At 30.4% G+C, this 12,911-nt stretch overlaps 2 protein-coding genes across 2 annotated transcripts; both read left to right on the top strand.

Moving 5' to 3' along the window:
- The first annotated feature begins 207 nt into the window (after positions 1-207).
- EloB (transcription elongation factor elongin B) lies at positions 208-4,904 on the top strand. Its single transcript, XM_090101709.1, has 5 exons — positions 208-315; positions 436-529; positions 832-976; positions 1,772-1,874; positions 2,345-4,904. The coding sequence occupies exons 1-5, from the start codon at positions 313-315 to the stop codon at positions 2,357-2,359; spliced, it is 360 nt and encodes a 119-aa protein (XP_089957835.1). The 5' UTR covers positions 208-312; the 3' UTR covers positions 2,360-4,904.
- Positions 4,905-5,411: 507 nt separating this feature from the next.
- Positions 5,412-10,569, top strand: ppan (Brix domain-containing protein peter pan). Its single transcript, XM_090101708.1, has 10 exons — positions 5,412-5,669; positions 5,793-5,945; positions 6,185-6,355; positions 6,799-6,921; positions 7,078-7,139; positions 7,425-7,578; positions 7,887-7,987; positions 9,117-9,245; positions 9,619-9,716; positions 10,028-10,569. The coding sequence occupies exons 1-10, from the start codon at positions 5,484-5,486 to the stop codon at positions 10,417-10,419; spliced, it is 1,569 nt and encodes a 522-aa protein (XP_089957834.1). The 5' UTR covers positions 5,412-5,483; the 3' UTR covers positions 10,420-10,569.
- The last annotated feature ends 2,342 nt before the right edge of the window (positions 10,570-12,911 follow it).

The following is a 12,911-nucleotide window of genomic DNA, read 5'->3' as shown; positions in this document are numbered from 1 at the left end:
GTTCATTAACTTTAGCTAGGTAATAACTTTAATGTCTGAATAATATAATTTACACTCCCACAAATAAAAATAACTGTGTTAAACTTTATTTGCCCTCTGAATGGTATAAAATTAACTCGGTAAAACAATACAATTGTTTTTTGTTCTTTAAAAAGGACATCATAATTTTTAAACTGATTCGGCTAGTCATCGACAAAAATATTTATCATCTGTATTTATTTAGTTGTCATCCGATATTTAATTTTGCTTGTACGCCTAAAAGCGTTTTTTTATAAAAATAACTAGTTTATAGTTTTTAATTATAATTTAAACATGGTGAGAATCATATTTAAACTTTCCATGTACTGAAAAACTTGAATTATTGTTTGAAATCGTTGTGTGGGTGTTAGATAGACGATTCCCTATATGTAACCTCAAAACGGTTTTTGTTTTCAGGATGTCTTTTTAATGATTAGGCGAAAAAAGTTAACCATCTTCACAGATGCAAAGGATACAACGACTGTATTAGAACTGAAAAAAATGATTGAAGGTGCGTATGTATTGTAATACTATAGAATAAATCTATTTTTAGTTGCAAGACATTGTCTGACGCTTAAATCGCGTATTACACGGTGTTTTCTTCGTCATGCATCAAAGAGAAATGTACTTAATGTGCTCATAATTCCAAAGTTAATGTATTGAAGCAAATAGTTGCATTTTATTAAGTCCAAGTCAGCAAAATATTATCATTTTGCTAATGTTTTCATCATATTCAGCTATATATTAATTTCTGTGTTTGTTTAAGCATTGTAATGTTTGTATAGTTTAAGAGGTAATGTATTGTTTTTGCAGGTATTCTAAAAGTGGCTCCACCCAGCCAAATGTTATTCAACAAGGACAGTCAGTTGATGGAGGATGAAAAGACCTTAGCTGAATACGGTTTGACCTCTGTGACTGCTAAAGCACAATGCCCTGCTCCTATCGGACTTGCTCTAAGGTTCTTAATTTATAATAATACTAAATAACAAATAGTCAAATTGTAATGCTGTTCACAGTCATGTATCGAAACATATGGTCAGTGTGTTTTTGTTCTCTGTTGCTTATGATACTTTTTACAAAGGCCTGTTGGTATTTAACAAGTAAGAATAAGGCTTTTTAGATATATTTTATTTAATAATAATGCTCATTTTTATCAGAAACATGTTATTATTAATAATTTTTTATTTAATATGTTCAATGTCCAGTTTTAAATGAGTATTGATAAGATTATTTAATCTTGACCATACACATTGATTATTTTCTTTAGAAAGAAAGAAAGGTTATAATTTATGTTATATATTATTACAGAGATAATGGTATTTACTATTTTTAGATATAATTACTCATAGTATTTACCCTCTAATAATTTATATTTGAGATATTTTTATTGCTTTGCTTTTAATTGTTTGTTGAGTCATGGATGACATTGTAGCTCTGGGTGTATTCGACTATCCCCATAAAAAAGTCAAGAGAAAGTTCACCTGGCTAATTTTGTATCATATAGAATTTTGCATTTTGGTTATGCATATTAACTGATAAATTGAGAAAAAAATGTACCATAGAACAATAAATTCATCTCATATCTTATTTTAGACGATTTTTAACTAATGTTATGGAAACTAAGCTGTATTCCACATCCAAATAAAGTTTACAATTTATGATGTAAGCTATGACAAGTTTCATTATTTTTCATAAAAAAATATTCATTACAACAATGAGAATTGCATTCATACATTTAACCCTTTTATTCCAGGAAAGAAAATGGTGAATTTGAAGCCCTGGATCTGACCCCATACTCGTCACCGCCAGACCTGCCAGACGTCATGAAGTCCCAGGAGACAAACGGACAAGAACAAGTGAGTGTATTACCATTAATATTTTTACTAGTTTTCTGGCCGCGACTGTTTCGCGCGGTTTTAGGAAGTTGTTTGACAATTTGATATTTTAGTTTTATGGCATTTGATCACGAAGCGGGTAACCCGCGTGTTTCCGCCATTAAATACCGCGGGTTCGAATCACGCCTCGAAATCGACTTTTTTCTATTATTTAAAATTCTTTTTATTCTATGAAAGAGTATCCTAAATTATTCTCTAGCCTCCAGATTCAAAAGTCATGCTAAAAATTACTCAACTGTCATTTTGAAGAATAAATAAACACACTTTGTTTATTAATTTACATACCAGTGATATAAAATGAGGTTTTAATTATATTTTACTACACAGATAGTATATTATCTTCTTATTTAATTTATATTGGCAATATCTTTCAGACTTGTTTATATTTTGCTACACAATCTGTTAAATAATGTGTCTATATTGTATTTCAGATGGATCAGCATTAAACGACAAAACGACCACTCGCATTTGTGATACAACCATCATCTTAGTATCAAGATATCCTGCTCTTTGGCGACCACAGATAACAAATAATGGTGTTCAAATATTTTTGAACTTGGCAACCCCAATATATGTGTCACCAAAGTTGAAGGTTAACAACGAGGCAATAAGTCTTAATCTGTGCCCTATTCTGGCACTATTAATTCAAGGTTCAATTGCATTTTGAAGCTTGTTTGACCTCAATTAATGTTTGAGCAAATAATCATAATTTTTTATGAAAATCGATTATTTGTGTTAACCTCCATAGTTACGCTATTAACGCTTATCTCTTAGGGTTTTTCCATGGCTATATTTAAAGCACATATAGAGAAAATAATTGTCTGTCAGTATATATAGATATATTTAATATCATCAATTGTTTAAAATCTAACAACACTACTTACTGTTTGTTACAATATTTTTTTTTTATCATTTCATTGTGTTTATTTATTGATATTATACTTGTGATGATACCTTGGCTTAATTTGAATCAGGGTACACATTTTATGAATTTCAGTGTGATGTAATAGATACAACTAAATGTTCTATGGTCTTGTCGCCTTTATAAATAATTAAAAGTTAATCTCAAATGTGCAGCAAAACTGCATGAAACAACGAATACATCCATATTTTTATAATTCATAATTGAAATGTGCAACCTGTTCTAAAAATAGCCCTTTTTAATATTTCATTTGATTAATGTTGTGGTTGTAACATCGAAAACTCACATGCCACAATAATTAATGTTTTGACAATTTACTTAATACATTTAAAACCACATTTAACTAGCGTATAAACAGTTTGATGTAATACGTATAGTATATTTATCGCGTCTAGATATTGCGTGTGTATCGTAGATGTCACAATTTTCACTAAAACTTGCGTGTTCTTAGCTTTTTATGTCACTTTCAAAATTGTGTACTAATACGGCTATGTATCTAATACAGTTATAGGTTTACACTTTAAGTATCACTTCATTCTCATGAATATCCCAAAGCGGGACTAAGTAATCATTACGTGTAGTAATTTCGATGTTTTTAATAATTTACGTGTCGTACTTTAAGTATTTATTCGTATGGCAACATTTTTGGTCATACGCGAAACGAGTTCGAAATTATTTTATTAGAGAAGGCCTTTAATGTAACACGTATCCAAATGTTATAAATTTCAAATTAAACAGCATATTAATATATAGTACGACTTTTACACTTGAAAAACTTTAGTACTATATTGAAAGTCAGTAAATACTAGGTACTAATTTAAGTTCAATACTATAAAATCTCAAGTCTTCGTTTCAAATAATACTAAAGTTTTTAAGCATGTCTGACTGCCATTAAAGAGAATTAGTCAATCTTAGTCGATGGATACATTGGCATCGGATGTGCAATCTACGGTTTTGTGGTTATTCTATTAAAATTAATATGGTATTTAACTAATGATAGAATAGGATGGTCTATAGATAATAGTTAAATTGATAGGGTAAATAGGGGCTTTTTATATTCTTGGATCCACAACATTTTGTCTATATCGTGAACCTACCACAAGTTTTTCATAATAATATAACTATAATTTATGATTTAGAAGTGAATTTATGACCACCTTCTTTGTATCATACTTATCAATTGTTTTTCAAACATCGAGAAATGAAAGCCCAAAAGAGTTGCTTAGGGAATCAACTTGTGGTAGGTGCTCTATGTATAATGAATAGTTCCTCGACATTGACGGTTGCTAATTGTTTTTCATTTATCTGTTTATTTTGTAACAATTTCTTCTATTCTACCTTTTTATTAAAACATGTTAATGAGGTTCTTTATGTTTTTATTTTGAGAGCAGTTGGTAAAATGTTTTATGGGCTCATCAATGATAATTTAAATTAAACAATACTGCTCTTAATGTTGAAATCTTATGGTGTTTGAGAAGTTATTTTTTGCACAATACAGTCCCTTTAAACAAATGCTTCATGAAATGTACATTTTGAAACGATTTTTTTTAACTTTAAAAAATATTATACTGCTCAGCTTTATCTCGATATTGCATCCAACTTATAATATTACCTATGTATTTGTAAATTATCAACACAGTTCATTAAATAACCAATAAAAAAATTCCTTTATTTTCATTGGTGCATATTTGAATGTCGTTTAGTTTAACCAGCACATTTGTTACCAAATTCCTGTCTATCTAAAGTCGTAGTATTAAGTTTTATTGCACTATAATAGGTTTATATTGTAATAATTATTGAAGAAATTCTATTCATTAAAGTGAGCTTAATATAGATTTTTTCGAAAGCCTTTGGAGATTCACTTTTTCTTTCGTAGACCTTATTGTGATGTAAGTACACAGCAATAATCATAATGACAATTTTATGTAGCATTCTAGTTTCACATAAGGGTTTGGATATGACATGTGAACAAACAATAGGGCAAGAGACTTGTGTAAATTAGATTAGTTTCATGTGCAAGTATGGGATATTTCAAGAACCAGCAGGAAATAAAGCTGTTTTGATTTGTTTTGCAGCATTTTTATTTGTCAATAACCCGTTATACCTTTAATATTAATATTCATAAGTTCAATTATAAATAAATAAATAAATTCTTTATTGGCATATTGTGTGTATAGTACATGTCAAGCAACTAAGTTACAAGATCAATTAATATTTATAGACTCAACCAAGGACTCAACACTAGCATTGTGACTATTACCAGGGATAATAATTCACAAATATGAAATACTTATAGTATGTAGTAGTACCTATATTACTTGCTCTGTGGTATGTCGTACTTTTTAATAATTATAGTTTGATAGCGGATCAAATTTAGCTAGTTCATCATTATAATTTATATATAGTGCCAATCGTAGCGCAAATCTAATGTAATCGTGATGAAAACTAACGCAGTGTGGTTTCTCGAATATTTAAAATACTTTGCTCAAATTGCTCCCATATGAACACAAACACATTAAAAAAAAATCATTGGTCTTCGTCGACGTCAACGTCAATGTGACTGTGACAGTATTTCTAACCTCAAATACGCACGTTTTGTTTACGTTCCGAGACCATCGTTTATATTGTTAAAATAAAATTATTTCACTATGGGTAAACGTAAGGGAAAATGTGTTAAAAAGAATACAGCCACTAAGCAAGCGCTTGAACCAGAGCATGTAGTAAAAGCTCCGCATTCCTTCGTAATTCACAGAGGACAATGTTCAAAAGATCTCATGGATCTTACAAAAGATTTTAGAAAAATAATGGAACCATTTACTGCATCACAATTAAAGGTAATATTTTGATTAAATTATGTCTTGTTTTTATGTGTTTTACGTGATATTTAAGCTGTTAATTTAATAATTGCATGAGAGTATATGAGATCATGCGTTTTACATGTTATTTTTACCTTTAAGGAGCGAAAGAAAAACACTATTAAGGATTTCTTGTCAGTGTCTGGATATCTGCATGTGTCACATATGATGGTATTCACAGAAACAGAGCTGGGTTCGTACATGAGACTGGCTAGATTGCCCCGTGGACCAACACTTACTTTCAGAATTCATAATGTAAGAATATTCTTTTTTACACACACTTATATCATTCTGTCTTGTTTCCTTGTATTTAATTAACTAAATTTATCTTTGCCTATTGAAAATGAATATAATAATTTATTGACTAATATTTATTATTTAACTCCTGTAAACTTGACTTTTTGTGATTTTATAATTAAATAGACTTTTCTGTTGCTGCTAATATATAATTAATTGATTATACAATTTAATTTATTATTTTCATAAAACTATAGTTCAGTTTATCAAGAGATGTAGTGTCATCGCTCAGAAAACAATATGTGAATGCCAGAGCCTTCCAAAATGCACCATTGATAGTCCTCAATAGCTTTTCCGGAGAAGGAATGCACATGAAACTCATGGCTACAATGTTCCAAAATATGTTCCCTACAATCAATATCACTACTGTAAGTTATTTCAGCTTATAAATATAGCAATTACATAATGTGTAAGATTATAGAAAATATTACCAACTTTAAATAATATTTATTTCTAAAAAATTTTTATTTTTATCCATCTTACCCTACTTTTTAATTTCTCTATGTTATATTATTGATATTATTTAATAGAAAAGGCAGTTCTTTTCACTATCCAAACCATGATACAATCAATTTATTACTCAATAACTTTTTCCTTCATATGAATATACAGGGTTACTTATAAAACACCACCAAATTCGCAGGACAAGATAGCTAACATCATAAGTAACAACATTCCTGTCCAGTGTTACAAACACATTTGCAAGGTTGCTGGTATTTTACAAGTAACCCTGTATTTGAAACCAATTAAAAATTAAAATAATTAAAATTGAAACCAAATTAAAATATCTAAATATTTTTATTTTTTACAGGTAAAGTTAAAAAACATCAGACGCTGTGTTCTAATGAATTATAATCCAGCTACAAAGTTGATAGATTTTAGGCATTATGTGATAAGAGCAATCCCTGTTGGTTTGAACAAAGGAATTAAAAAGGTAAATGTTAAATTTTATTGTTATAAAAAATCATCACAATAAATTACATTATATTATCACAATAAATTACCAAAACAAACAAACAATAATGTATTTTATTCAACATAGTCAAAGAAATCTTCAAATTTATTGTAATAACAATCTATTTTTATTTAGATGGTGCAAGGAAAAATTCCAAACCTCAATCGCTGTAAGGATATTTCAGAGTTTTTTGATAAGTAAGTTACTATTTTTATTTTTCCATTAAATTACATGCAACATTACAAAATTTAATTTTTATTATGTTAAACTTCTTTAAGCGCATTGAGAGTAATATAACAAGGTTGCGTCTGGTCATGGAGGAAGGCAACGATTTTAGTATCTGCAAATCTTTGCAAAGAAGTTTCACTTCTGATACCTATGCTTGACTCTTACGCTCATTTTCTTGTTACAAAAATCATTTATTTACTTCCCTGAACTTTTTGGAAAATTTTAAGCATTTATAACTTTGTTTAATATTTCAGGGCAGCACTTTTATCAGAGAGTGAGTTCGAAGATGACGCAAACAACCAAGTGACCCTACCACAGAGTTTGGCCTCTAGAGGTGCTGCGGAGAACTCACAATCGGCAATCAGATTGGTAGAATTGGGACCGAGGATGACATTGCAATTAATAAAGGTACATGATTATAAAGATTACAAAGACCATGCACTTTAATTTTATTGAAACATTTATTTTCTTGTAATTTATCATTATTTACATGTAAAAGTTGATTGATTAATTTTTTTTTAATTGTTCGTTTTTCACTGAAACATACTAAAGTGTATTTTCTACATATAAAACAGCATAAAAAAATAGCTTGTTTATTTTCAATTCTATTTAAACAGTAGTCAAATACCTTTATTATTTTTTGTTAAAGCAAACTAAGAAAGCATAAAATTTATTTTTTTTAAGTTACAATATAAATAACCAAAATATTTTTTTAGGTTGAAGATGGTCTTATGGATGGAGAGGTTCTATTCCACGAGCTTGTAGAGAAGACAGAAGAAGAAAAGGCATTCATTAAAAAGAAGAGAGAAGAGAAGAGGTATGGAATTAATGAAATTAAGTGGTATAATTTGGTTCAAATGCTATTTGGATACCGAATTGCATTACGCAACATAATTTGTATACATCATTCGATTCTCGCGGTATGACAACGTTACTATTTGCTTACAATTTACATCATACTAGCGGTCCGCCCCGGCTTCGCCCGTGGTACCTACATGTTTAAACTATCCTATCTCTCAAGTTGGATCCAACTGCACATGGTGTGCGAATTTTATTATAATCGGTTAAGTGGTTTAGGAGTCCATTGAGGACAAACATTGTGACACGAGATTTATATATATTAAGATTTAACCTGTTTGCTATCAAAAGATCGTATTCTAATAACATTGGAAGTTGGACCATAGTTATAGTAATTAGGTATTATAATTTTATTTATTTATTTATTTATTTATTTATTTATTTATTTCTGATTCCTTACAGCTATTCTTACAATAATTACATAATAATTGAACAATACGCCAATAAAAAGGAATTCCATTAATAGAATTATTATAATAAACATGTGACAAAGAAAATTGAGTAAGAAAGTAGGAGGAAAAGATATACGTTAAAATAATAAACAAAATACTATTGTGATGAGTGTAGGTGTAGGTATGGTGTGTAGTCTGTTGTGAGTGAGTGTGTGAATGAGAGTATGTATGTATGTACTTTAAGTAACTAAAAATTAAGTACTGAAACCTATATTATATAATAGTTATTATGAATTATTGGAAAAAGTGATTTCTTTTTTAAAATTTGAGCGAGATGTCTTAAATATGTCCACATTAGAAAATTTCTTATTATATATATCTGGCAAACGAAAAAGAGCTGAGTGTTGCAGATGCTTGGTTGATGCATGCGGTACTCTGAATAAGTGTGTGTGTCTAGTGCGGAGCGATGGCGCCTGAATAGATATATTGCTGAGAATATTCGGGCAGTCCAACTTATTGTTTACAATATCATAAAAGAGCATCATATCAATAATATCCCTTCGCTGTTCTAAGGTATTTAATTTGTGGAGTGCACAAGATTCGAGATAGTCAGCTGGATTAGCCTGACATAAAAAATTTAGCTTTTTTACAAAGATTTTTTGAATTTTTTCTAGCCGTTTTTGTTTTAAATTGCAGGAAGTTAAAGGAAAAACGGAAATCACAACAAGAAGAGAATGTTAAACGGAAACAGAAAGAGAAGGAAGAGTTGAAACAGAAGGCTCTAGAAGGAATCAAGAAGAAGAAAGAACTGACTGAGAATCAAAGGTAAGTGATCAATAGGATTGTTATTTTTATATTACAATATACTAGCTTTCCGCATGCGGCTTTGCCCGCGTATTAAAACCCGAAGAGCTCCCGTTCCCGTGGGATTTCCGGGTGGAGTCAAGCTATCTCTGTACCAAATTTGAAGTAAATCTATGCAGTTATTCTTGAGATTAGCCCGGACATATATACAGACAAACAGACAAAAATTCTAAAAGCTATATTTTTGGCTTTGGTATCTATTGTAGATCACGCCCCAAGTATTCTTTTAAAAGAATATTCAATGTACAGTTTTGACTTTCCTACGATTTTATTATATGTAATAGATTACAATTATTATTAGCAAGCAGGATGCTAAACTGATATTGTATTTTAGGTTAATGGAGTTAGCAGCGGCTGAAACTCAGAATGCAGAAGAACAAGACGATGATGCAGATTATTATAGACAAGAAGTTGGGGCTGAACCTGAACAAGGTAGTTATTTTAATAATTATATTTGTTTACTAGCTGTGCCTTGCGGTTTTACCCGTGCTCCACTCCTGTTGGTCTTAGCGTGATGATCTATAGGTAGTCTTCCTTGATAAATGGGCTATCTAACACCGAAAGAATTTTTAAAATCGGACCAGAGTAGTTCCTGAGATTAGCGCGTTCAAACAAACAAACTCTTCAGCTTTAAAATATTAGTATAGATTACCTTTGAATATTAAAAAAAAAGAAATTGTTGCCAGAAATCCTTCATCCAATCCTGCATATTATTTTTAAGAATTATTTTTATCAAATTTCAGATCTTTTCACACCACACCCATCAAGGAAAAGAAAATCGGATGATAGTGAACAACCGAGAGGCTTCAAGAAAATGCGACTGGACAAGAAACTCAAAAAGAAATACCAAGGAAAACAAGATAATGAAGGGAAAGCTGATAAATTTCAAGGGAAAAATAGATTTAATAACAAAGATGGTGGAAAATTTCAAGGAAAGAAAAGATTTTCAGACAAGGATGGTGGAAAGTTTCAAGGTAAAAGATTTCCAAACAAAGATGGCGGCAAATTTCAAGGACGGAATCAAGATTCTAGAAATAAAAATCCAAGAGCTTTTGCCGGGAAATTTAATAAGTTCAATAAGTTTGGGAATAACAAAGGAAATGCTGGGAAGAGTAAAGGAAAACAGAGGAAATGAGGATATAAAGTACATTAATTATTTTTGTATTTTATTTATTAGAACTGTTTTTACTACATGAGTTTTGGAAGCAAGTGTGCTGCAAATATACCTACACGTACAATGTACATAATATTAGGAATTCACATAAATGAATATGTCATATATGTGTAACTGATTATGAATATATGTACAAAGAATGTGACAATACTGAAAATTTTTATTAAGATAACAAAATAAAAAGTACATTATTTACCTTGTCGTTTTAATTTTCAAACCTTTTACTAACTTCGCAATACAAACCAATATAGATAAAGATTTTTAAGTGGTTAGGGATATTACCCAACTGCAAATGAAGGAGGGTTACGTTTGCGAGTTTATGTATGTATATTCATTTGCGACGCCCTAGAGCCTGTCGTATAAAAAAAAATGTGTGCGTGTACTAGTGTACACAAGTAAGAAGTGAAACTTCTTTATGACCTTATTTTTCAAAAAAATAATTTACTATATTCAACTTTACAAAAATAAGTCGAATCACGCGTGGTAGGGATAAGAAAAAGATGGCACGTAACGGAAAAATGTCACGCGTAACGAAAAAATGTTACACTAAATTTTTTTCCAACCCCGATAAAGAAGTTTCACTTCAATAAAAAAATGGCGGAAAAATTTAAGTAATACCTAATAGTAAAATTTGCACTCCGGTATTTGGTTTGGTTAGATATGGACTGCTCTTAATTATAGTGTGTGGATAGATCTTAGATTATGTTCATAGAGGAATCAAAAACCACATAGGGCAGATATTTTAAGACATGCATTATAATAGCAACTTATATCACACAGTTTTATACTAATTATATAAGATTGAAGAGTATGTATGAACGCGTTAATTTCGGGAACTGCAAGACCAATTTCACAGATTAATATAACAATTGGACATGTAGTATGTACCTAATCCCTGCGTTCACTAGGTTCTATCTACCCGAATCAGCCCGTTAGTTCAGGATATAATAAGCTCTTTAGCTGTTATGCTTTTCCTTTTTATTCACGATGTTTGAGATGGTTTAAGTGTAGACACATTTTTTTCATTAATCTATCGAAAGCATGTCACTGAACTATTTTCTGTATAACTTTTGCGTAAAAGTAACTAACTAAACTAATATTATAAACTAGCTTCCGCCCGCGACTCCGTCCGCGCGGATGTCGGTCTTCGCGTGGATGGTTTATTTCTTCATTTTGAGTAACTCTGACAATAACATCTTATAAATATCTATTGGCATCAAATACGGCTAGGCCTATAATAATACCCAACGTGTGTTCGCGGTTCTACACTCTACAGAACAACGTCTATGGATAAAACTGAAAAATTAAGATTATTTTTTTTCTTCGTATTTTTTCAGGATAAAAAGTATCCTATTTTACGCCCAGGATAATAAGGTATAATTATTATACCAAGTTTCATCGAAATCGAACCGTTAGTTTTCACGTGATGTCTTCACAATTCACATACAGACAGACAGACAGACAAAAATTTTTTTAATCACATATTTGGGTTTGGTATCGATCCAGAAACACCCCCTGCTATTTATTTTTTCAATATTTTCAATGTACAGAATTGACCCTTCTACAGATTTATTATATGTATAGATGCGAAAGTTTGTGAGGATGTGTGTGTGTTTGTTACTCTTTCACGCAAATACTACTGAACCGATTACAATGAAATAGCACACATATAGAGGGTAACTTGGATTAACACATAGGATAGGTTTTATCTCGGAAATCCCACAGGAACGGGAACTATACGGGTATGAAAACGCGGGCGGAAAGCTAGTCTTGTAATAAATATCATTATTTATTTAATTAAGGAATATTTATGCAATAAATAAAAAAAATTCCTTTCGATTCAGATTTATTAATCACTTAACAAAATACAATAAAAACAGTTATGATTAACTTATCAGTTAGGTAGGCACAAAATAAGGCAGATTCTTACATCTAAATTACAAACATTTAGAGCTACACAATCTTAACATGTTTAAACATTACAAAAATAGATTAAAATCAATAATCAAGATACATAACAAATTCTACCTTAGAGCCAGTCTATGTAATTTATAAGTTAATACCAAGGTTAATACAAATGACGATTGATGGCACAGATTCTTCTATGAAAATAAACCAAACAGGACATATAAATCTTGATTCATTAGAAATTAGAATACTAGTCATTCATTTTATTCAATTGAGTGGGAGAGACTAACTAAACCTTTCCTAATTAGTAGGATTTTTCCATTAATTTCCAAAATAAACCGCACAGCATGTCAAACTTGATATTTATTACACTTACTAAACTGGCAATACCACAGACCCACATAGCAATACTAAACACACATAAACTGACAACACTAGGTTGTCTTGTGTCATCCGTTCCAAAGTAACTGTAACCTCTCCAGAACTGAACAGCTTGCAAATACTTTTCATTCACATACATTGTTATTCTATGAAGTAGGAATGAG

Source organism: Colias eurytheme, chromosome 5 (genome assembly GCF_061535395.1).
Source record: "Colias eurytheme isolate Ceu_HAF_F1 chromosome 5, ilColEury1 Martin Lab GWU primary, whole genome shotgun sequence".
NCBI lineage: Eukaryota > Metazoa > Arthropoda > Insecta > Lepidoptera > Pieridae > Colias > Colias eurytheme.
Note: the sequence above shows the minus strand (reverse complement) of the source record. Positions and strands in the feature narration are given on the sequence as shown.

Coding starts and splice junctions, on each gene's coding strand:
- EloB (XM_090101709.1), top strand. Junction 530..831: donor ACTGAAAAAAATGATTGAAG/GTGCGTATGTAT, acceptor TTGTTTTTGCAG/GTATTCTAAAAGTGGCTCCA. Junction 977..1,771: donor CCTATCGGACTTGCTCTAAG/GTTCTTAATTTA, acceptor CTTTTATTCCAG/GAAAGAAAATGGTGAATTTG.
- ppan (XM_090101708.1), top strand. CDS start 5,484: ATGGGTAAACGTAAGGGAAAATGTGTTAAAAAGAATACAGCCACTAAG. Junction 5,946..6,184: donor TTACTTTCAGAATTCATAAT/GTAAGAATATTC, acceptor ATAAAACTATAG/TTCAGTTTATCAAGAGATGT. Junction 9,717..10,027: donor TGGGGCTGAACCTGAACAAG/GTAGTTATTTTA, acceptor ATCAAATTTCAG/ATCTTTTCACACCACACCCA.